At 43.5% G+C, this 25,312-nt stretch overlaps 2 protein-coding genes and 1 pseudogene across 3 annotated transcripts; all 3 read left to right on the top strand.

Moving 5' to 3' along the window:
• The first annotated feature begins 2,586 nt into the window (after positions 1-2,586).
• LOC123571111 (cancer/testis antigen family 47 member B1-like) lies at positions 2,587-4,425 on the top strand. Its single transcript, XM_045383703.2, has 2 exons — positions 2,587-3,379; positions 4,261-4,425. The coding sequence occupies exons 1-2, from the start codon at positions 2,587-2,589 to the stop codon at positions 4,383-4,385; spliced, it is 918 nt and encodes a 305-aa protein (XP_045239638.2). The 3' UTR covers positions 4,386-4,425.
• A 2,642-nt stretch (positions 4,426-7,067) lies between these two features.
• Positions 7,068-10,570, top strand: LOC102123145 (cancer/testis antigen family 47 member B1-like). 2 transcript variants are annotated; one of them, XM_045383808.2, is made up of 4 exons: positions 7,068-8,149; positions 8,195-8,270; positions 9,151-9,306; positions 10,437-10,570. In XM_045383808.2, the coding sequence occupies exons 1-3, from the start codon at positions 7,154-7,156 to the stop codon at positions 9,273-9,275; spliced, it is 1,197 nt and encodes a 398-aa protein (XP_045239743.2). In that variant the 5' UTR covers positions 7,068-7,153; the 3' UTR covers positions 9,276-9,306; positions 10,437-10,570. The 2 variants fall into 2 exon arrangements, with proteins under 2 accessions (XP_045239743.2, XP_065394156.1); XM_065538084.1 differs by lacking the exon at positions 10,437-10,570 and having other exon boundaries at positions 7,475-8,270; positions 9,151-9,288.
• Positions 10,571-13,457: 2,887 nt separating this feature from the next.
• On the top strand, positions 13,458-14,744 carry LOC102122427 (proliferation-associated protein 2G4 pseudogene; annotated as a pseudogene).
• Positions 14,745-25,312: the final 10,568 nt, after the last annotated feature.

The raw sequence follows: 25,312 nt of genomic DNA, 5'->3' as shown, positions 1-25,312 counted from the left end.
GAATTTCAAGTAGGAACACATTTAATGACTAATACATAAATATTTACTTAGCTATATATTTTTGTATTTTATGTCACAGTCAGATGAAAAGAATGTGTGTTTATCACTGAATTGGTAATTAAGTCTTAAGGTATATCTGTCTTTGAGTATATTTAAATGGTTAAAATTTTTCTTTCTAATTTATTTATTTATTTGCATTTTCACAGCCGTGCATTTCTTAATAGCTTCTTTCCCACATGGTAGATAGGAAACCAAGGGTCTGGGAGGGTAAGGGAGGTTCATTTGTGGAACCAGCACAGGCTGTTGAAGCTTGAGAGATTTATTTAAATCTCAGAATGGCCCCTCATGTAGAAAGAAAAGCAACAAGCTTTTGTAGTGCTAGGCACACAAGGTTGGTGTGACCCTTTGACTGAAACCTTCAGTTCCACAAGGACTCTGATATCCAAGCTTGTGAGTTACAAAAGGAAAAGGTAGTTTTCTCTACTTGTTTAGCATATAGCACACAAATCTTGCAGATATACACAGAGCTGGCCATTTTCTTCTATTTAGAAAGTCACTGGTGCTGGTTAATGTTGTGCTATTGTTTATTTTCTCTCATTTCATCCTGCAGTTGGGAAGAATAGAAAGAAGTCTCTGTTGTTCATTGTTTTTATTTTCTTTTGCAGATGCCTGTGGGAATTTTAACACACGTCATTGCAAAGTTGGTTACATCAAAAGTGATATCCAGTGACATCTAACTTTCATGCATGTATTTGACAGTGTTTGTTCAAGTTAAAAATAAAAGTTTGTTTTAAATGAATAAACCGAAACATGGGAAGATTTCTCAATAAATAATGCTAACTCAAATCTCTCCTTTACCTCTTTGTTTTGGCCCACCATACCTTCATTGAAAGGTATTACTTTCCACCATTTGGTAAGATTGTTTGAAATTCATTTACTGCAGCCAAAAATCAAGTAAAATGTCAAGTTTAAAACCATTTTTGGAAAGAGAGAGATGGGGCTCCTCTTTAGATCTGTGTGTTGTGGCCACTGAGCACTTGTCATATGGCTAGCCTGATTTAATACGGGCTGTATGTGTGAAAAAAATATTCCATGTCTTACTATTATTATTACTATTTTTTTTTTTTTAAATGAGACTGAGTCTCGCTCTGTCACCCAGGCTGGAGTGCTGTGGCACCATCTCGGTTCACTGCAACCTCCACCTCCCGGGTTCCAGCAATTCTGCTGCCTCACCCTCCTGAGTAGCTGGGACTACAGGCGTGCACCACCACACCCAGCTAATTTTTTGTGTTTTTAGTAGAGACAGGGTTTTACCATGTTGGTCAGGCTGGTCTCAAACTACTGACCTCAGGTGATCTGCCTGCCTCGGCCTCCCAAAGTGCTGGATTACAGGCATGAGCCACCACGCCCAGGCCCTTTTGGTGTTTTTTCTGCTTAGCTCTTTTGAGTCCCTTTAAAACAGTATCTATTTTCTTTCATTAATTGGAGGTTTGAAGTGAATTTGGCAGGATTCATTAAACACCTTCCAGTGTCTGTCATTTACCACATCAGCACTCGGTGATGACTGCATCCATTTCAATTCTGCACATTCTTTTCTAAGTAGCATTGACTACATTAAATCATTGAAATTCTATGTCTCTTCTTGGGAGGTTTTCACAACTGCTTAGGTCTGAACTAGGTAACATTTTTATGACACTATCTCTACTGGCATGAGCCATTACTAGGTGGAAATAAGTGGACTCTGTGAACATCTTGCAGTTCCCATACTCCAGGGTGCCTCCACATTGGACTACTATAGTGTTGCTAATCCTAAAATTAAAAGCACAAGACTTGTGTGGACCAAAAGGGTAGCCCTGGACACTAAGGCCTCAAAGAAAAGGTAGAGTTCGGCCGTGGACGGTGGCTCAGGCCTATAACCCCAGCACTTTGGGAGGCCAAGGCAGGTGGATCACAAGGTCATGAGATCGAGACCATCCTGGCCAATGTGGTGAAACGCTGTCTCTACTAAAACTAGAAAAACTAGCGGAGGGTGGTAGCCTGTACCTGTAGTCCCAGCTACTGAGGAGGCTGAGGCAGGAGAATCACTGCAACCCAGGAGGCGGGGACTGCAGTGAGCCGAGATCGTGGCACTGCACTCCAGCCTGGGTGACCGAGCAAGAATCCGGTCCCAAAAAAAAAAAAAAACCCTGGATTCTGAGATGCCCTAGAGCTAAAGGGCCTTGATCATTCATTGGACACAGAACATGTCAATCTGAAGTTTTCGGCAAATGGGCTTGCAGCTCGCTGAGAGCCCCTCATTGATGCTTCCGGTCCCGCCCCCTGTCGCCTGCCAACCGGAATCTTTCCCGCCTTGTCTAAGTCCTCTCAGGACAGCCTTGGTGGGAGGCTCCTGGGATTCGCTCCTTGCCCTTCCCACCGTAGGGTGTCCTCTGAGACAGACTCTTATTCCCTCAATAAGGAGACAGACTCTTACTCCCTCAGCGGCCAAACCCTTGCCTCCCCTCAGCCGTAGCCACCTCAGTGGCCACCATCTTCACCGCGGTCACCAGCCTGCTCGCCACCCCAGTTGAGGTACTGACTGGTGTCATGTCTGCCACAGGGGACCGACACCCGACCGAAGGGGACCAGGAGGCCCCGGTAAGCCAGGAGGGAGCGCAGGCCGAGGTGGCCGGAGCTGGTAACCCGGAGGGCGGCGACTCCGGCCCCCACAGTAGCGACATGGTGCCTGCGACCGAGGTGGTCGGAGTCGCAGGGCCCATGGAAGGCCTCAGGGAGGAGGAGGGTGAGCAGGCGGCAGGCCTGGCCACAGTCCCCGGGGGCGGGAGCACCGAGGAGGACCCGGACATCGGGCCCGCGGCGGAGGAAGAGGAGGAGGAGGAGGAGGAGGAAGAAGAGAGGAACGTGGCGGGCAACCTCGACCTGGCGGAGGTCACCCGTCGCTTCCCTGCGGCGGGCATTCGCTTTGTGTTCCTGGATCTGGTCCACTCCCTTCTCCGCCGCCTCTATCACAACGACCACATCCTGATAGCGACCCGTCACCACAGCCGCCTGATGGTGGGGCCCCGCGCTGCTGCACCCAACCGCAGGGTCGAGCCCTCCCTGCTGCTGCTGCTCCAGAGGCTGGGCGCGGGGGCCGCAGCCCTGGAAGGCCAGGGCCTGGGCCTGATCCAGGAGGCCGCGTCGGTCCCAGAGCCTGCAGTGCCAGGATACCTGGCCGAGATGGCCAGGGAGCCCACAGAGGAGGCCGCAGAGGAGCCGGTGGAGGAGGCCACAGAGGAGGAGGCTGCAGAGGAGGCCACAGAGGAGGAGGCCACAGAGGAGAAGCCCGCAGAGGAGGCCACAGAGGAACCGGCCGCAGAGGAAGCCACGGCCCCTGAAGGTGAGTAACGGGCTAGTGGCAGCAGTGGGGAGGCGGGGACCCGTGTGTCCAAGGGCTCTGGGCAGGGCCGTGGTGTGGACACAGCTGGTGAAGCGGGTGGTGAAGGGGTCGTCGGGGCCTCGGGTGATGAAGCAGCAGTCGGGGCCCTCCTGAAACTTAAGGCCGAATGTTTCCCAATGAGTCGAAACCCAATTCTCTAACGACCGCTATAGTTTTGAGAAAACTTGCCGCCCTCTACCAACCTGTATTTGATAGGAGATCTGAGATCATCGATGCCATTTGTGAGGCCACAGATGAATGGCCGGGCAGACAGGGGTTCAGGAGGGAGTTCCGCAGGAAACAGAAGGGATACCGGCACGAAGAGAAGAGGCAAATGGCAGGCATCCTTTTGGATTCATGGCTTTTCAAAGTGCAAAGATTCATAGAAAGATGATCCCTCAAATGATGAAGTGATACAGGAGCCCTTGGTAAAACTGACACAATTTAGGGAGGTGAGGTACCAATGAGCTTCACCATAAAATTTGTTTTTTGAGGCAAACAAATATTTTCCCAACAAAGTTCTGACCAAAACACCGTAGAATGAGACCAGACCTGATGATTCAGATCTCTTCTCCAAAAACGAGAAATAATCAGCAGCTTTGGGTGGGAGATTTACTAGAAAAAAGGGAGATAGTGTCCCTGTGGAAATGATCAAGCGGGAGCAACGCCAGGGCCATGGAACTGTTGTGAAAACCAGTAGGAAGGTGCCCAGCTGTTCCTTCCTTAGTTAACTCTATCTTGCTTCTCCTGAGGGTGGGGTACGGGATGCCGCTGCTAGTTGTAAATTGGGCTGTATTTTCTGTGAATGTCTGGTCCCAAGTGTGTATTTTTCTTCACTAAAGAAGTCACTAAATCTCAGCCTGAAAAGTGGGATGAAGAGGCCCAAGATGCTGCAGGCGAGGAAGAGAAAGAACAAGAAAAAGAGAAGGATGCAGAAAACAAGGTGAAGAACTCCAAGGGGACCTAGATGCAGCAGAGGGGAAGCCGAGAAAATCCAGGTATCTGTGTATAGCTTTGAGAATCACTCGACTATTCCTGGCATTTACCTGTTGCTGACAGTTTTATTTAACAACAAAAAAGATTCCCAGTAAATTAATTAAGAAAATGTTTAAAAGTAGTTTAAAAATTCAATTTAGCTTATGTAAAATATTACTAGAATATTCATGTATCTAGTAATATGAACTGCAGTGTGCTCTGAAATATACTTCATGGCTACTCATTTGTTCATGTTTGAGGTGTTTTGTCTTCTAGCTGCAAGACTACTAACAAGTGGTAAATGTATCAGACCTACTACCAAGACCAATATTTGTGTAGAAAACAGTCGCCAGACACAGCCACTAACTTGGCTGGGCCACACACATTAGTGGGGCCGTCATTACTTGACCACAGAAATGCAGGATCCCATAGTAACTAGGAGACAACTCAATGCCTTTTACAAAGTGACAACTAGCAAAAAGCCAAGAATTTCAAGTAGGAACACATTTAATGACTAATACCTAAATATTTACTTAGCTATATATTTTTGTATTTTATGTCACAGTCAGATGAAAAGAATGTGTGTTTATCACTGAACTGGTAAATAAGTCTTAAGGTATATCTGTCTTTGAGTATATTTAAATGTTTAACATTTTTCTTTCTTATTTATTTATTTATTTGCCTTTTCACAGCCGTGTGTTTCATAATAGCTTCTTTCCCGCATGGTAGATATGGAAACCAAGGGTCTGGGAGGGTAAGGGAGTATCATTTATGGAACGAGCACAGGCTGTTGAAGCTTGAGAGATTTATTTAAATCTCAGAATGGCCCCTCATGTAGAAAGAAAAGCAACAAACTTTTGTAGTGCTAGGCACACAAGGTTGGTGTGACCCTTTGACTGAAACCTCCAGTTCCACAAGCACCCTGATATCCAAGCTTGTGAGTTACAAAAGGAAAAGGTAGTTTTCTCTACTTGTTTAGCATATAGCACACAAATCTTGCAGATATACACAGAGCTGGCCATTTTCTTCTATTTAGAAAGTCACTGGTGCTGGTTAATGTTGTGCTATTGTTTATTTTCTCTCATTTCATCCTGCAGTTGGGAAGAATAGAAAGAAGTCTCTGTTGTTCATTGTTTTTATTTTTTTTGCAGATGCCTGTGGGAATTTTAACACACGTCATTGCAAAGTTGGTTACATCTAAAGTGATATCCAGTGACATCTAACTTTCATGCATGTATTTGACAGTGTTTGTTCAAGTTAAAAATAAAAGTTTGTTTTAAATGAATAAACCGAAACATGGGAAGATTTCTCAATAAATAATGCTAACTCAAATCTCTCCTTTACCTCTTTGTTTTGGCCCACCATACCTTCATTGAAAGGTATTACTTTCCACCATTTGGTAAGATTGTTTGAAATTCTTTTACTGCAGCCAAAAATCAAGTAAAATGTCAAGTTTAAAACAATTTTTGGAAAGAGAGAGATGGGGCTCATCTTTAGATCTGTGTGTTGTGGCCACTGAGCACTTGTCATATGGCTAGCCTGATTTAATACGTGCTGTAAGTGCGAAAAAATTATTGCATTTATTATTATTATTATTATTATTATTATTTTTGAGACTGAGTCTCGCTCTGTCACCCAGGCTGGAGTGCTGTGGCACCATCTCGGTTCACTGCAACCTCCACCTCCCGGGTTCCAGCAATTCTGCTGCCTCACCCTCCTGAGTAGCTGGGACTACAGGCGTGCACCACCACACCCAGCTAATTTTTTGTGTTTTTAGTAGAGACAGGGTTTTACCATGTTGGTCAGGTTGGTCTCAAACTACTGACCTCAGGTGATCTGCCTGCCTCGGCCTCCCAAAGTGCTGGATTACAGGCATGAGCCACTACTCCCAGGCCCTTTTGGTGTTTTTACTGCTTAGTTCTTTTGAGTCCCTTTAAAACAGTATCTATTTTTTTTCATTATTTGGAGGTTTAAAGTGAATATGGCAGGATTCATTAAACACCTTCCAGTGTCTGTCATTTACCACATCAGCACTCGGTAATGACTGCATCCATTTCAACTCTGCACATTCTTTTCTAAGTAGCATTGACTACATTAAATCATTGAAATTCTACGTCTCTTCTTGGGAGGTTTTCACAACTGCTTAGGTCTGAACTAGGTAACATTTTTATGACACTATCTCTACTGGCATGAGCCATTACTAGGTGGAAATAAGTGGACTCTGTGAACATCTTGCAGTTCCCATACTCCAGGGTGCCTCCACATTGCACTACTATAGTGTTGCTAATCCTAAAATTAAAAGCACAAGACTTGTGTGGACCAAAAGGGTAGCCCTGGACACTAAGGCCTCAAAGAAAAGGTAGAGTTCGGCCGTGGACGGTGGCTCAGGCCTATAACCCCAGCACTTTGGGAGGCCAAGGCAGGTGGATCACAAGGTCATGAGATCGAGACCATCCTGGCCAATGTGGTGAAACGCTGTCTCTACTAAAACTAGAAAAACTAGCTGGGCGTGGTAGCCTGTGCCTGTAGTCCCAGCTACTAAGGAGGCTGAGGCAGGAGAATCACTGCAACCCAGGAGGTGGGGACTGCAGTGAGCCGAGATCGTGGCACTGCACTCCAGCCTGGGTGACGGATCAAGACTCCGGTCCCAAAAAACAAACAAACAAACAAAAAAAAACCCTGGATTCTGAGTTATCCTAGAGCTAAAGGGCCTTGTTCATTCATTGGACACAGAACATGTCAATCTGAAGTTTTCAGCAAATGGGCTTAGAGCTCACTGAGAGCCCTTCATTGACGTTTCCGGTCCCGCCCCCTGTCGCTTGCCAACCGGAATCTTTCCCGCCTTGTCTAAGTCCTCTCAGGCCAGCCTTGGTGGGAGGCTCCTGGGATTCGCTCCTTGCCCTTCCCACCGTAGGGTGTCCTCTGAGACAGACTCTTATTCCCTCAATAAGGAGACAGACTCTTACTCCCTCAGCAGCCAAACCCTCGCCTCCCCTCAGCCGTAGCCACCTCAGTGGCCACCGTCTTCACCGCGGTCACCACAGCCTGCTTGCCACCCCAGTTGAGGTACTGACTGGTGTCATGTCTGCCACAGGGGACCGACACCCGACCGAAGGGGACCAGGAGGCCCCGGTAAGCCAGGAGGGAGCGCAGGCCGAGGCGGCCGGAGCTGGTAACCCGGAGGGCGGCGACTCCGGCCCCCACAGTAGCGACATGGTGCCTGCGACCGAGGTGGTCGGAGTCGCAGGGCCCATGGAAGGCCTCGGGGAGGAGGAGGGTGAGCAGGCGGCAGGCCTGGCCACAGTCGCCGGGGGCGGGAGCGCTGAGGAGGACCCGGACATCGGGCCCGCGGCGGAGGAAGAGGAGGAGGAGGAGGAGGAGGAAGAAGAAGAGAGGAACGTGGCAGGCAACCTCGACCTGGCGGAGGTCACCCGTCGCTTCCCTGCGGCGGGCATTCGCTTTGTGTTCCTGGATCTGGTCCACTCCCTTCTCCGCCGCCTCTATCACAACGACCACATCCTGATAGCGACCCGTCACCACAGCCGCCTGATGGTGGGGCCCCGCGCTGCTGCACCCAACCGCAGGGTCGAGCCCTCCCTGCTGCTGCTGCTCCAGAGGCTGGGCGCGGGGGCCGCAGCCCTGGAAGGCCAGGGCCTGGGCCTGATCCAGGAGGCCGCGTCGGTCCCAGAGCCTGCAGTGCCAGGATACCTGGCCGAGATGGCCAGGGAGCCCACAGAGGAGGCCGCAGAGGAGCCGGTGGAGGAGGCCACAGAGGAGGAGGCTGCAGAGGAGGCCACAGAGGAGGAGGCCACAGAGGAGAAGCCCGCAGAGGAGGCCACAGAGGAACCGGCCGCAGAGGAGGCCACGGCCCCTGAGGGTGAGGAACGGGCTAGCGGCAGCAGTGGGGAGGCGGGGACCCGTGTGTCCAAGGGCTCTGCGCAGGGCCGTGGTGTGGACACAGCTGGTGAAGCGGGTGGTGAAGGGGTCGTCGGGGCCTCGGGTGATGAAGCAGCAGTCGGGGCCCTCCTGAAACTTAAGGCCGAATGTTTCCCAATGAGTCGAAACCCAATTCTCTAACGACCTCTATGGTTTTGAGAAAACTTGCCGCCCTCTACCAACCTGTATTTGATAGGAGATCTGAGATCATCGATGCCATTTGTGAGCGCGCAGATGAATGGCCTGGTAGATAGGGGTTCAGGAGGGAGCTCCGCAGGAAACAGAAGGGATACCTGCACGAAGAGAACAGGCAAATGGCAGGCATCCTTTTGGATTCATGGCTTTTCAAAGTGCAAAGATTCATAGAAAGATGATCCCTCAAATGATGAAGTGATACAGGAGCCCTTGGTAAAACTGACACATACAGAGGGGTGAGGAACCAATGAGCTTCACCATAAAATTTGTTTTTTGAGGCAAACAAATATTTTCCCAACAAAGTTCTGACCAAAACACCGTAGAATGAGACCAGACCTGATGATTCAGATCTCTTCTCCAAAAACGAGAAATAATCAGCAGCTTTGGGTGGGAGATTTACTAGAAAAAAGGGAGATAGTGTCCCTGTGGAAATGATCAAGCGGGAGCAACGCCAGGGCCATGGAACTGTTGTGAAAACCAGTAGGAAGGTGCCCAGCTGTTCCTTCCTTAGTTAACTCTATCCTGCTTCTCCTGAGGGTGGGGTACGGGATGCCGCTGCTAGTTGTAAATTGGGCTGTATTTTCTGTGAATGTCTGGTCCCAAGTGTGTATTTTTCTTCACTAAAGAAGTCACTAAATCTCAGCCTGAAAAGTGGGATGAAGAGGCCCAAGATGCTGCAGGCGAGGAAGAGAAAGAACAAGAAAATGAGAAGGATGCGGAAAACAAGGCGAAGAACTCCAAGGGGACCTAGATGCAGCAGAGGGGAAGCCGAGAAAATCCAGGTATCTGTGTATAGCTTTGAGAATCACTCGACTATTCCTGGCATTTACCTGTTGCTGACAGTTTTATTTAACAACAAAAAAGATTCCCAGTAAATTAATTAAGAAAATGTTTAAAAGTAGTTTAAAAATTCAATTTAGCTTATGTAAAATATTACTAGAATATTCATGTATCTAGTAATATGAACTGCAGTGTGTTCTGAAATATACTTCATGGCTACTCATTTGTTCATGTTTGAGGTGTTTTGTCTTCTAGCTGCAAGACTACTAACAAGTGGTAAATGTATCAGACCTACTACCAAGACCAATATTTGTGTAGAAAACAGTCGCCAGACACAGCCACTAACTTGGCTGGGCCACACGCATTAGTTGGGCTGTCATTACTTGACCACAGAAATGCAGGCTCCCATAGTAACTAGGAGACAATGCATTTTACAAAGTGACTACTTACAACTAGCAAAAAGCTAAGAATTTCAAGTAGGAACACATTTAATGACTAATACATAAATATTTACTTAGCTATATATTTTTGTATTTTATGTCACAGTCAGATGAAAAGAATGTGTGTTTATCACTGAATTGGTAATTAAGTCTTAAAGTATATCTGTCTTTGAGTATATTTAAATGTTTAACATTTTTCTTTCTTATTTATTTATTTATTTGCATTTTCACAGCCATGTATTTCATAATAGCTTCTTTCCCGCATGGTAGATATGGAAACCAAGGGTCTGGGAGGGTAAGGGAGTATCATTTATGGAACGAGCACAGGCTGTTGAAGCTTGAGAGATTTATTTAAATCTCAGAATGGCCCCTCATGTAGAAAGAAAAGCAACACGCTTTTGTAGTGCTAGGCACACAAGGTTGGTGTGACCCTTTGACTGAAACCTCCAGTTCCACAAGCACCCTGATATCCAAGCTTGTGAGTTACAAAAGGAAAAGGTAGTTTTCTCTACTTGTTTAGCATATAGCACACAAATCTTGCAGATATACACAGAGCTGGCCATTTTCTTCTATTTAGAAAGTCACTGGTGCTGGTTAATGTTGTGCTATTGTTTATTTTCTCTCATTTCATCCTGCAGTTGGGAAGAATAGAAAGAAGTCTCTGTTGTTCATTGTTTTTATTTTTTTTGCAGATGCCTGTGGGAATTTTAACACACGTCATTGCAAAGTTGGTTACATCTAAAGTGATATCCAGTGACATCTAACTTTCATGCATGTATTTGACAGTGTTTGTTCAAGTTAAAAATAAAAGTTTGTTTTAAATGAATAAACCGAAACATGGGAAGATTTCTCAATAAATAATGCTAACTCAAATCTCTCCTTTACCTCTTTGTTTTGGCCCACCATACCTTCATTGAAAGGTATTACTTTCCACCATTTGGTAAGATTGTTTGAAATTCTTTTACTGCAGCCAAAAATCAAGTAAAATGTCAAGTTTAAAACAATTTTTGGAAAGAGAGAGATGGGGCACATCTTTAGATCTGTGTGTTGTGGCTACCGAGCACTTTTAATGTGGCTAGTCTGATTTAATATGTACTGTAAGTATGAAATAATATTGTATATTTTACTTTTTTTTTTTTTTCGAGACTGAGTCTCGCTGTGTTACCCAGGCTGGAGTGCAGTGGCGCGGTCTCAGCTCACTGCAACCTCCGCCTCCCGGGTTCCAGCAATTCTGCCTCACCCTCCCAAGTATGTGGGACTACAGGTGCCTGCCACCACACCCAGCTAATTTTTTGTATTTTTAGTAGAGACAGGGTTTCGCCGTGTTAGCCAGGATGGTCTCGATCTCCTGATCTCGTGATCTGCCCATCTCAGCCTCCCAAAGTGCTGGGATTTCAGGTGTGAGCCACCGCGCCCAGCCTTACTAATGTTTTTTATACTGATTACACATTGAAATAATACTTGAATTAAAATATTAAAGTTTTTGTTGGTTTCTTTTTTTTTTTTAATGAGGTTACTAGAACATTTAGAATTACCCATGTAGATCACTTATATGTCTGTTGGACAATACTGCTGTAGAGCATGGTTCTGAAGGAAACTTCATGAATGGCCCAGGTTGCCTTGAAGCCACATGTTATTACTGAGCTTGGGCCCAGCTTTTGATCTGAAGCAGTGGTTCTCAAAGTTTGGTCCCCAAACAGCATCATCAGCATTACCTGGGAATTCTCAGACTATACCCAGGAACTACAGAATCGGAACTCTGGGGGTAGGGGCAGCAATCTGTGTTTTAACACGACCCCTAAGAGCTTTTGATGAACACTAAGGTTTGAGAACCACTGGTTTCAAGCAACAGAGGAAGAAGCTGAGCTTCACCTCCTGTCACACCAGCCTTAATTCACTAGCTTGGGTTTGTTTCAGGTAAACTGAAAGGGACAGCAAGGGCTGGGCTGGGGAGGAGAGTAGAACTCACAGGGGCTGAGGCCTAGAGGGGAAAAATGCATAAAGGAAAAAGTCGGGTCCAAAAGGATGCAAACATGATACCATGTATATGACTTCTAGGAAAACATACAAATGACCACCATAAATTGATTGTGGGTAAGTCATGTGCATGTAAGAGATGCATACAAATGTAGCATACAGAATACAGAGAGGTGTGCATTCGAAAGACAAGCATATTTGTGGCTGGGCGCAGTGGCTCACCCCTGTAATCCCATGCATACAAATGTAGCATACAGAATACAGAGAGGTGTGCATTCGAAAGACAAGCATATTTGTGGCTGGGCGCAGTGGCTCACCCCTGTAATCCCAGCACTCTGGGAGTCCAAGGCGGGCAGATCATCTGAGGTCAGGAGCTTGAGACAAGCCTGGCCAACATGGTGAAACCTCGTCTCTACTAAAAATACAAAAATTAGCCAGGCGTGGTGGTGCACACCTATAATCCCAGCTGCTCAGGAGGCTGAGGCAGGAGAATCGCTTGAACCTGGGAGGCGGAGGCAGCAGTGAGCCAAGATCGCGCCACTGCACTCCAGCCTGGGCAACAAGAGCAAAACCGCATCTCATAAAAACAAAAACAAAAGAAGAACATTTGAGATGATGGTTACCTCTCAGGGAAAGAAAGGGAGGGGCATTCTAGTAGAGAAGGCTCCACAGCAGACATCAACTGTATTTGTAATATTTCTTAAGCTGAATAGTAGACACATGGGTGTTTATAGTAATGTTTTCTACAATTTTATGTAGGTCTGAAATATTTCTAAAGCGGGAGGGGGAAGCATAGCAGTTCTTCCCACACCACTGGGCAGGACTTAGAGGAGTCTGAGAATTCTAGAACCCAACCTGGCCTTTGAGGTCATTATGAAGGTACATTTGTCATGGAAGGAGATAAACCATTAAATAAAACATGCTGTATTCGTTGAGCTAAACATTTCAAATATTTAGGCATATGGTATGTGGATCCCAAGTTGAACTCTTGTTCTAAACCCCGAAAATGTTACAGGTGAGCCAGGCTCAATATCTGGCCTGTAACCCCTTTTCCTTCCTCCCTCCATGCCACTTTGTTACCTGAGCATAGTGGGGCCCCTTGCTTCTGAAAAGCGCTTGTTCCAGTAGCCCATCTTCCTATAGGACTTGGACTTCGTCCCTGACCCAGGCTAGAGTGCAACCACCAACCACCTTGTCTCTTCTGCTCGCCCCCAACCACACCCCTCTTTGCTCTCTAGGTGTTCAAATGCAAAACCTCTGCAATGGCCCTTCTCCCACATACCAAATATCAATGCACACCTGAAAGCCATCACTTTGGTCAGGCACACCTGCGTGGACGCCCTTTATTCGCAGCCCCACCTCTTAAGAACAGTTTATTTCTCTGACAACCTTCAGCTCTGAGTTGTCTCTCCTATTTGATTTCCTTCCCCGTTACAGACAGGGAAGGACTACAGAACAGGTTCCATTGTATTTGTCATGTAGGGAAGATCAAGGAAGCTACAAAGGAGCTGAAAACTTGTCAGAATGAGCCTCTGGGTATTTAAAAATGAAATAAGAAAACCTCTTCATTTAAAAACAGAGCTTTGCTCTCGCCTGCCTACCCTCTCTCTTTCTTGCTCACGATTTTGCTCGCCCTCTCCTCGAGGATAAAGGGGGCTCTGACCACAGCCTGTGGCTGGGAAGGGAGACAGGCGGTGGCTCAGGGAAAACGAGGCTGCAGTGATGGTGGTAGGAAGATGTCCGGCAAGGACAAGCAGCAGGAGCAAACTATCACCAAGGACCTGGTCGTGACCAAGTATAAGATGGGGGAACGACATAGCCAACCAGGTACTTCAGTCCTTGGTAGAAGCATCTAGCTCAGGCGTATCGGTACTGAGCCTGTGTGAGAAAGATGATGCCATGATTATGGAAGAAATAGGGAAAATCTTCAAGAAAAAAATAGAAATGAAAAAAGGTATTGCTTTTCCCACCAGCATTTCAGTAAATAACTGTGTATGTCACTTCTCCCCTTTGAAGAGCAACCAGGATTATATTCTCAAGGAAGGTGACTTGGTAAAACTTGACCTCGGGGTCCATGTGGATGGCTTCATCGCTAATGTAGCTCATAGTTTTGTAGTTGATGTAGCTCAGGGACCCAAGTAACAGGGAGGAAAGCAGATGTTATTAAGGCAATTCACTTTTGTGATGCAGCTGTCCTATGCCTGGTCAAACCTGGAAACCAGAACACACAAGTGACAGAAACCCTGAACAAAGCTGCCCACTCACTTACCTGCATGCCAATAGAAGGCATGCTGTCACATCAGTTGAAGGAGCATGTCGTCAATGGAGAAAAAACCATTATCCAGAATCCCACAGACCAGCAGAAGAAGGACCATGAAAAAGCAGAATTGGCGGTACATGAAGTATATGCTGTGGATGTTCTCATCAGCTCAGAAGAGGGCAAGGCCAAGGATGCAGGACAGAGAACCATTAGTTACAAATGAGACCCCTCTAATCAGCACGGACTGAAAATGAAAACTTCACGTGCCTTCTTCAGTGAGGTGGAAAGGCGTTTTGATGCTATGCCATTTACTTTAAGAACATTTGAAGATGAGAAGAAGGCTCAGATGGGTGTGGCACAGTGCACCAAGCATGAACTGCTGCAACTATTTAATGTTCTCTATAAGAAGGAAGGCGAATTTCTTGCCCAGTTAAAATGTACAGTTCTGCTCATGCCCATTGGCCTTATGCAGATAACCAGTGGTCCCTTTGAGCCTGACCTCTACAAGTCTGAGATGGAGGTCCAGGATGCAGAGCTAAAGGCTCTCCTCCAGAGTTCTGCAAGTCAAAAAACCCAGAAAAAGAAAAAGAAAAAAAAAAGGCCTGCAAGACTGCAGAGAAAGCCACCAGTGGGGAAACATTAGAAGAAAATGAAGCTGGGGACTAGGTGGGTCCCATCTCCCCAGCTTGTTGCTCCTACCTCATCCCCTTCCCACCACACCCCAGGCTCTGTGAAGTATAGTTCTTCTTCTCCACCTAGGACCACCAGCAGAGCAGGGGTCTCCCTGCCCCCGTCCCATTTCCCCAACCCACTCCCTTCCAACAACCAGCTCCAACTGAATGGTCTTAGGAGGCGTGGCTTCCCAACCACAGAAGACTAAATGAAAAAAAAAAGAAATTGAATAATAAAATCAGGAGTCAAAAAATAAAATAAAAACAGAGCTTTGATTCCAAGTCTTTGCTATCGTGAATAGTGCCGCAATAAACTTACGTGTGCATGTGTCTTTATAGCAGCATGATTTATAATCCTTTGGGTATATACCCAGTAATGAGATGGCTGGGTCATATGGTACATCTAGTTCTAGATCCTTGAGGAATCGCCATACTGTTTTCCATAATGGTTGAACTAGTTTACAATCCCACCAACAGTGTAAAAGTGTTCCTATTTCTCCACATCCTCTCCAGCACCTGTTGTTTCCTGACTTTTTAATGAATGCCATTCTAACTGGTGTGAGATGGTATCTCATTGTGGTTTTGATTTGCATTTCTCTGATGGCCAGTGATGATGAGCATTTTTTCATGTGTCTGTTGGCTGTATGAATGTCTTCTTTTGAGAAATGTCTGTTCATATCCTTTGCCCACTTTTTGATGGGGTTGTTTGTTTTTTCTTGTAAATTTGAGTTCTTTGTAGGTTCTGGATATTAGCCCTTTGTCAGATGAGTAGATTGCAAAAATTTTCTCCCATTCCGTAGGTTGCCTGTTCACTCTGATGGTAGTTTCTTTTGCTGTGCAGAAGCTCTTTAGTTTAATTAGATCCCATTTGTCAATTTTGGCTTTTCCTGCCGTTGCTTTTGGTGTTTTAGACATGAAGTCTTTGCCCATGCCTATGTCCTGAATGGTACTACCTAGGTTTTCCTCTAGGGTTTTTATGGTATTAGGTCTAACATTTAAGTCTCTAATCCATCTTGAATTAATTTTCGTATAAGGAGTAAGGAAAGGATCCAGTTTCAGCTTTCTACTTATGGCTAGCCAATTTTCCCAGCACCATTTATTAAATAGGGAATCCTTTCCCCATTTCTTGTTTCTCTCAGGTTTGTCAAAGATCAGATGGCTGTAGATGTGTGGTATTATTTCTGAGGACTCTGTTCTGTTCCATTGGTCTATATCTCTGTTTTGGTACCAGTACCATGCTGTTTTGGTTACTGTAGCCTTGTAGTATAGTTTGAAGTCAGGTAGTGTGATGCCTCCAGCTTTGTTCTTTTGACTTAGGATTGTCTTGGAGATGCGGGCTCTTTTTTGGTTCCATATGAACTTTAAAGCAGTTTTTTCCAATTCTGTGAAGAAACTCATTGGTAGCTTGATGGGGATGGCATTGAATCTATAAATAACCTTGGGCAGTATGGCCATTTTCAAGATATTGATTCTTCCTATCCATGAGCATGGTATGTTCTTCCATTTGTTTGTGTCCTCTTTTATTTCACTGAGCATTGGTTTGTAGTTCTCCTTGAACCCAAATGTCCATCAGTGACAGACTGGATTAAGAAAATGTGGCACATATACACCATGGAATACTATGCAGCCATAAAATGTGGCACATATACACCATGCAATACTATGCAGCCATAAAAAAGGATGAGTTTGTGTCCTTTGTAGGGACACGGATGCAGCTGGAAACCATCATTCTTAGCAAACTATCACAAGAACAGAAAACCAAACACCGCATGTTCTCACTCATAGGTGGGAACTGAACAATGAGATCACTTGGACTCGGGAAGGGGAACATCACACACCGGGGCCTATCATGGGGAGGGGGGAGGGGGGAGGGATTGCATTGGGAATTATACCTGATGTAAATGACAAGTTGATGGGTGCTGACGAGTTGATGGTTGCAGCACACCAACATGGCACAAGTATACATATGTAACAAACCTGCACGTTATGCACATGTACCCTAGAACTCAAAGTATAATAATAATAAAAAAAAAAGTAAAAAAACAAAAAACAAAAAACAGAGCTTTGTTGTTAACTGTGGAAAAGAAATTCTTAATGGAGATTTATAAGACTGATAATTACCTAATAGAGATCCACTGTGAGAAAAGGGAGGAAGGAGTGAAATAGCTATGAGGATTACCTGGATAAGGGGCATCTACCTACATGAACTGTTTGCTTTGGGAATGCAAAACAAATCAAATCCAGTCAATTGAAAACCTAGCATTATCAACAAGGCAGATACCATTATCAGAAAAAAAAAAAAAAAAAAAAGATGTTTTACGGCTGGGTGCAGTGGCTCACACCTGTAATCTCAGCACTTTGGGAGGCCAATGAGGGAAGATCTCTTGAGTCCTTGAGTATAGAGTATAGTGTAGTGTTAGTAGAGTAGAGTATAGTGTTAGTCCACTGTTTCTTTGTTGACTTTCTGTCTTGATGACCTGTCTAGTGCTATCGTTGGAATACTGAAGTCCTATAGTATTATTGCATCACTGTCTCATTTCTTAGGTCTAGTAGTAATTGTTTTATAAATTTGGGAGCTCCAGTGTTAGGTGCATATATATTTAGAACTGTGATATTTTCCTGTTGACTAGTCCATTTATCATGGACTTGTGAGACCCCTGTCTCTACAACAACAACAACAACAAAAAATTTAATTAGCTGGGCATGATGAGGCACAGCTGTAATCCCAGCTACTCAGAAGGCTGAGGCAGGAGAATCGCTTGAACCTGGGAGGCAAAGGTTATAGTGAGCCCAGATCACCCCACTGCACTCCAGCCTGGGTGACCGAGTGAGACTCCATCTCAAAAAAAAAAAAAAAAAAAAAAAAAAAAAGTACATTGTACAAACATAAAGGTTTTTTGTCTACAGCAGTGTATCCAGCATCATGGATGGCCCTTAAATGAGAGCAGAAACTTCATAGGCCATGATGAGGATTCAAGGAAAAAGGGATGTGAAGGCCCTATATAGACAGTCAAGACCTAGGCATGTAGGAAAAAAAATAACATTAATGGTAACAGTTATTCCAAAACCCATGGGATTTATTTAACAAACATTTACCAAACACCTGCCTTGTGACAGACACCATGGGTGTTAGAAACTAGAGGAAGGCCTAGACATTCCCCTTAAGGGGCCTATGCTTTCGGTGGAGCTAAACAATGTCTACACATATCACTGTAAATTTAAGATAGCCTCTAGTGAACGTAGTGATGTGGGGAGATATAGAAAAGAAGGCTTCTTGGAGGTGATGAATTTTGAGCCAGACTGTAAAGGAGAATTTTAGACATTTTTTTCAGGGGTGTTCTCTGCTACTTCCAAAATTAAATGGTAATCTCTTCAGGTTGTATGGCCTTGGGTCCCTCCCCCATCCCACCCTGTCCCTAGTGATGAGTTTGCAAAGAGAAAGGACTTGGCCACTTTTCTTGACTGACAGAGGAAGTCTGGTGGAGAAAGAAAACACATTTCCCCAAGCAAATCTGAAATTCTGGATTGTGCCAACTTCCTTGTTTGGAGAAGATCAGATATCACAGGTGGGATAGCTAGGGATAAATATAGGCACCAACTATACACCAGAGATAGAGAATGTGATATCCTGGTTGGGTTTGCATCTACAGGCAGCAGGCTCAGGCAGATAACCAAGGATATGGAGACTACTATTCCATAGAATTCTGAATCATGTACTTGCCATGAAGAGAGCCCCAATGTGGGAGCTAGGAGGAGACTCTTTCTCAGTTTTACTTCAGGTATTTCTTGAAAATACACCTGCTCAGATTTTTTTTCCTCCTTTGTTTGCTGATGCCAACCAGTTCCCCTCCCAGAGACTTGGAGCCAGTTCCAAGCACCTGGTGAGATAGTGTGCTGCCACTACAACAGAACCATCTCCAGGATCCACTTCACTTCTTTACAACAGCTTGCTCTATGACAAGTCCAGTGCCCAATCCTACCTCCCTGCACAAAGAAGAAGATTCAGGTGCACACTTCTTTGCCAAAAACTTTAATATTGGCAGTAGTCTTTATGTTGTGTTTCAGTCCCACTGATAAGTCCAGGAGGCAACTGGAGAAGAAATGATTGCATATAAACTACAGTCTTGGCAAATATATCAGAATATCAACACTATATATAGCTGGAAGGCATTGGCTTCCAGAAGTCTTGGCCAAATCCCCTAGAGGGGCACAGGAATGATGGCAGGGAGGCACTAGGATGGGGACCATGGAGAGTTCTGCTCTCTTTGGGTTCCGCATGTCAAACAATCACCAGCTACAAATGACAGTTCCAAAAGACTCAGCATTGGTACATTAGAAAATACCCAATAAATGTGGTAAACATAAATCCATGACTTAATAAATGAAGTGAACAAGTTTACATAAAAAGTAAAGACAAAGGAGGGCACTGATTAGGAAAGAGGAAGAGAATGGTGGCAGAAAGTAGTATCTGTTTGTCCTGGGAGTCAGATCTAGTTTACAGGGTAAAGAACAAACTCCCTAGCATTGTATTGTATTCATGACCCCAATATGATTTTCAGACCCATTTGCTACTCTGCCCAGTAATCGAGCCCTTTCCTTAAACACACACACACACACACACACACACACACGCACACACACACCTCTACCACCGTTCATACTGTTTCCTTTACTTGCAGTGATCTCTCTGCTTTCCCCACCCCTTTACTCCTAGTGATCTTTCAGGAAGTGAAATGCTTCCTCTTGAGCACCTCCCCAAGTACCAACAAACCTTCCTCCTTTCTTCCTCCTAACTTACCACTCTTTCTCCTGATATCCATAGCACCTTTTGCTTATCCCCGTTTTGGAACTTGACATCTTATGTCATCCTTGTACAAACATCTATCTTCCCCTCTAGACCATGAACTAGATAGATCAAGGCACCATGAGTATCCAGCTTCTAACATAACAACAAACATATAGTTGGTGCTCAATACATGCTGAGTAAATGACTGAATGACCAGGGTCTGAAGTGTCTCTCCTGCAGCTTCAAGTAGACAGCTCAGCTCTTCACAACCTGAGAAGACACTTGTCTGGTGTGGTGGGGGTGGAGTGTGTGTGTGTGTGTGCGTGTGTGTGTGTGTCGTAATATCCTAGGTCATCTAAAATGAATAGTAATGGTCCAGTTGCAAGCAGCGGAACAAAAATGAATGGACAATATTCCCATGTAAAAGAAGTGAATTTAGCCACAGACCTTACACCCTTCACAGAAATTAATTTAAAAAGGGTCATAGACTTAAATGTGAAACACAAAACTATACAAATACTAGAAGATAACTCAGGAGAAAATCTAGATGACCTTGAGTTTGGACATGGCTTTTTAGATACAACACCAAAGGCATAATCTATGAAAGAAATAATTGATAAGCTGGACTTCATTAAAATTAAAAATTCCTGCTTTGTGTAAGAAACTGTCAGAGAACTAAAAGACAAGCCTCAGACTGGGAAAAAATGTTTGCAAAAGATAACTGATAAAAGACTGTTATTCAAAATATGCAAAAGATAACTGATAAAAGACTGTTATTCAAAATATGCAAAAAACTCTTAAAACTCAGCAATAAGAAAACTACTAACAACTCAAGGAAAAAACTACAAGTACAAAATTACAGTTAGGATGTATTAGTCCATTTTTATACTGCTTAAAGAACTGCCTGATACTGGGTTATTTATAATTCATAAAGGAAGAGGTTTAATTGAATCACAGTTCAGCACGGCTGGGGAGGCCTCAGGAAACTTACAATCATGGTGGAAGGTGAAGGGGAAGCAAAGCACCTTCTTCACAAGGTGCAGGAAGGAGAAGTACTGAGTGAAGGGGGAAGAGCCCCATATAAAACCATTAAATCTCATGATAACTCACTATCACCAGAACAGCATGGGGGAAACCACCCCCATGATTCAATTACCTTCACCTTGTCTCCCCTTGACATATGGCGATTATGGGGATTACAATTCAAGTTGAGATTTGGGTGAGAACACAAAGCCTAACCATATCACAGGAAGAATAAGTTCTGCTATTTTAATGCACAGTAAAGTAACTAGAACAAATAACAATGTAGTGCATATTTCAATATTGCTAGAAGAGATTTTTAGTGTCATCACCAAAAAGAAATAATAAATGTTTAAAGTAGTGAATATACAACTAAAAGAAATAGAGAACCAAGAGCAAACCAATCCCAAAGCTAGCAGAAGACAAGAAATAACCAAAATCAAAGATGAACTGAAGGGGACTGAGATGAAAAAAAACATTCAAAAGATCAACAAATCTGAGAGTTGGTTTTTTGAAAAAATTAATAAAATACATAGGCCACCATCTAGACTAATAAAGAAGAAAATAGATCCAATGAAACACAATTAGAAATGACAAAGGGTATACTACCACTGGCCCCAAAGAAATACAACCATCAGAGAATATTATGAACACCTCTATACACACAAACTAGAAAATCTAGAAGAAATGGATAAATTATTGGACACATACACCCTCCACAGACTGAACCAGGAAGAAACTGAATCCTTGAATAGAACAATAATGAGCTCCAACATTGAATCAGTAATAAGTAGCCTACCAACCCCAAAAAAACCCAGGACCAGACTGATTCACAACTGAATTCTAACAGATGTACAAAGAAGAGCTGGTGTGATTCCTACTGAAACTATTTCCAAAATTTGAGAAGAGACTCCTCCCTAACTCATTCTATGAGACCAGCATCATTCTGATACCAAAACCTAGCAGATACAACAAAAAAAGAAAACTTCAGACCAGTATTCTTGATGAACATCAACAAAATAATGGCAAACTGAACTCAGCAGCACATCAAAAACCATATCCACCATGATTGAGTAGGCTTTATCCCTGGATGCAAGCTTGGTTTACATACACAAATCAATAAATGTGATTCATCACATAAACAGAACTAAAGAGAAGAACCACGTTATTATCTCAATAGATGCAGAAATGGCTTTCAATCAAATTCAATACCCCTCCATGTTAAAAACTCTCAATAAAATAGATCTTGAAGGAAGATACATCAAAATAATACGAGCCATATACCTCAAATCCACAGCCAATATCAGACTGAATGGGCAAAAGCTGGTGCATTCCCCTTGAAAATCGGCACAAGAAAAGGATGCCCTCCCTTCAACATAGTATTAGAAGTTCTGGCCATAGCAATCAAGCAAGAGAAAGAAAGAAGGGGCATCCAAAATGGGAAGAGAGAAAGTGAAACTATCCCTGTTTTCAGACAATATGATCTTATATCTAGGAAACCCCACAGTCTCAGCCCAAAAGCCCCTTCAGCTGATAAAAACTTTAGCAAAGTCTCAGGATACAAAATTAATGTACAAAAATCACTAGAATTCCTATACACCAACAGCAGTCAAGCTGAGAGTCAAATCAGGAATGCAATCCCATTCACAATTGACACAAAAAGAATAAAATATTATACCTAGGAATACAGTTAACCAGGAAGGTGAAATCTCTACAAGGAGAACTACAAAACACTGCTCACAGAAATCAGAGATTACATAAACGGAAAAACATGCCATGCTTATGGATAGGAAAAATCAATATTGTTAAAATGGTCAGTCATACTGCCCAAAGCAAATTATAGAGTCAATGCTATTTCTATCAAACTACCAGTGACATTCTTCACAGAACTAGAAAAAACTATTTTAAAATTCATTTGGAACCAAAAAAGCCTAAATAGCCAAGGCAATCCTAAGCAAAAAGAACACAGCTGGAGGCATCATGCTCTCCAACTTCAATCTATACTACAGGGCTATGGTAACCAAAACAGCATGGTACTGATACAAAAACAGACATGTAGACCAATGGAACAGAATAGAGAGCCCAGAAATAAGGCTGCACATCTACAACTATCAGATTTTTGACAAAGCTGACAAAAAATAAGCAATGGGGAAAGCATTTCCTATTCAATAAGTAGTGCTGGGAGAACTGGCTAGCCATATGCAGAAGATTGAAACTAGACCCCTTTCTGGCCGGGCACAGTGGCTCACGCATGTAATCCCAGCACTTTGGGAGGCCAAGGCAGGCAAATCACAAGGACAGGAGATCGAGACCATCCTGGCTAACATGGTGAAACCCATCTCTACTAAAGCGTTTCTTGTGGAGTTGATTTCCAGTTTTATTCCACTGTGGTCTGAGAAAGTACTTGATGTGATTTTGATTTTCTTAAATTTACTGAGACTTGTTTTGTAGGCTATCATATGGTCTATCTTGGAGAATGTTCCATGTGCTGATGAACAAAATGTGTATTCTGCAGTTGTTGGGCATAATGTTCTATAGATAGCTGTTAAGCCCATTTGCTGTAGAGTATAGTGTTAGTCCACTGTTTCTTTGTTGACTTTCTGTCTTGATAACCTGTCTAGTGCTATCGTTGGAATACTGAAGTCCCATAGTATTATTGCATCACTGTCTCATTTCTTAGGTCTAGTAGTAATTGTTTTATAAATTTGGGAGCTCCAGTGTTAGGTGCATATATATTTAGAACTGTGATATTTTCCTGTTGACTAGTCCATTTATCATTATGTAATGTCCCTCTTTGTTTCTTTTTAACTGCTGTTGCTTTAATGTTTGTTGTGTCTGATATAAGAATAGCTATTCCTGCTCTCTTTCGATATCCATTTGCATGGAATATCTTTTCCCACCTTAAGTTTATGTGAGTCCTTATATGTTAGGTGAGTCTCCTGAAGAAGGCAGGAGAATTGTTGGTTGAATTCTTATCTATTCCGTTATTCTGTATCTTTAAAGTGGAGCATTTAGTCCATTTACATTCAATGTTAGTATTGAGATGTGACGTACTATTCTATTCATCATGCTATTTGTTGCTTGAACACATTGTTTTTTTAAATTGTGTTTTTGTTATATAAGTCTTGTGAGATTTATGCTTTAAGGAGGTTCTATTTCGGTGTATCTTGAAGATTTGTTTCAAGATTTAGAGCCCCTTTTCGCAGTTCTTGTAGTGTTGGCTTGGTAGTGGTGAATTCTCTCATCATTTGTTTGTCTGGAAAAGACTGTATCTTTCCTTCATTTATGAGGCTTACTTTCACTGAATACAAAATTCTTCACTGATAATTGTTTTGTTTAAGGCAGCTAAATATAAGACCCCAATCCCTTCTAGGTTATAGGGTTTCTGCTGAGAAATCTGCTGTTAATCTGATAGGCCTTCCTTTATATGTTACCTGATGCTTTTGCCTCACAGCTTTTAAGTTTCTTTCCTTCATCTTGACTTTAGGTAACGTGATTACTATGTGCCCAGGCAATGATATTTTTACCATGAATCCCCCAGGTGTGCTTTGAGCTTCTTGTATTTGGATGTCTAGATCTCTAGCAAGGCCAGTGTTAGTCCATTTTCATGCTGCTGATAAAGACATACCCGAGACAGGGCAATTAAAAAATGGACTTACAGTTCCATGTGGCTGGTGAAGCTTCACAATCATGGTGGAAGGCTAGGTGGAGCAAGTCATGTCTTACATGGATGGCAGTAGGCATAGAGAACTTGTGCAGGGTAACTCTTCTTTATAAAACCATCAGATCTCATGAGCCTCATTCACTATCACAAGAACAGCATAAGAAAGACTTGCCCCCATGATTCAGTTACCTCTCACTTGGTCTCTCCCACAACACCTGGGAATTCAAGATGAGATTTTGATGGGGACATAGCTGAACCATATCAGCCAGGGAAGTTTTCCTCAATTATATCCTCAAATATGTTTTCCAAACATTTGGATTTTTCTTCTTCCTCAGAAATACCAATTATTCTTAGATTTGGACGTTTAACATAGTCCCAAAGTTCTTGGAGGCTTTGTTCATTTTCTTAAATTCTTTTTTCTTTGTCTTTGACAGTTTGGGTTAATTCAAAAGCCTTGTCTTCAAGTTCTGAAGTCCTTTCTTCTGCTTGTTTGATTCTACTGCTGAGACCTTCCAGTGCATTTTGCATTTCTCTAAGTGTGTCCTTCATTTCCAGAAGTTGTGACTGTTTTTTATTTATGCTTTCTATTTCACTGAAGAATTTTCCTTTCATATCCTGTATCATGTTTTTGATTTCTTTAAGTTGGAATTTGCGTTTCTCTGGTGCCTCCTTGATTAGCTTAAAAATTGACCTTCTGAATTATTGTTTTCCTGGCAATTCAGAGATTTCATCTTGGGTTGGATCCATTGCTAGTGAGCTGGTATGATCTTTTCAGGGAGTTAAAGAACCTTGTTTTGTCATATTACCAGAATTGTTTTTCTGGTTCCTTCTCATTTGGGTAGACTGTGTCAGATGGAAGATCTGGTATTCAAGGGCTGCTGTTCAAATTCTTTTATCCCACAGGATGCTCCCTTGATGTGGTGGTCTCACTCTTCCCATAGGAATGGGGATTCCTGAGAGCTCAACTGTAGTGATTGTCTTTCTTTTTCTGGGTCTAGTCACCCAGTGGACCTACCAGGCTCTTGGCTGGTACTGGGGAGTGTCTAAGAAGTATCCTGTGATGTGATCCATCTTCAGGTCTTGCAGCCATGGATACCATCACCTGCTCCAGTGGAGGGAGCAGGGGAGTGAAGTAGACTCTGTGAGGTTCTTTGGTTGTGTTTTTGTTTCATGCACTGGTTTTGTATTGG

Source organism: Macaca fascicularis, chromosome X (genome assembly GCF_037993035.2).
Source record: "Macaca fascicularis isolate 582-1 chromosome X, T2T-MFA8v1.1".
NCBI lineage: Eukaryota > Metazoa > Chordata > Mammalia > Primates > Cercopithecidae > Macaca > Macaca fascicularis.
The sequence above is the reverse complement of the archived record's forward strand: the minus strand, read 5'-3'. Positions and strand labels throughout refer to the sequence as shown.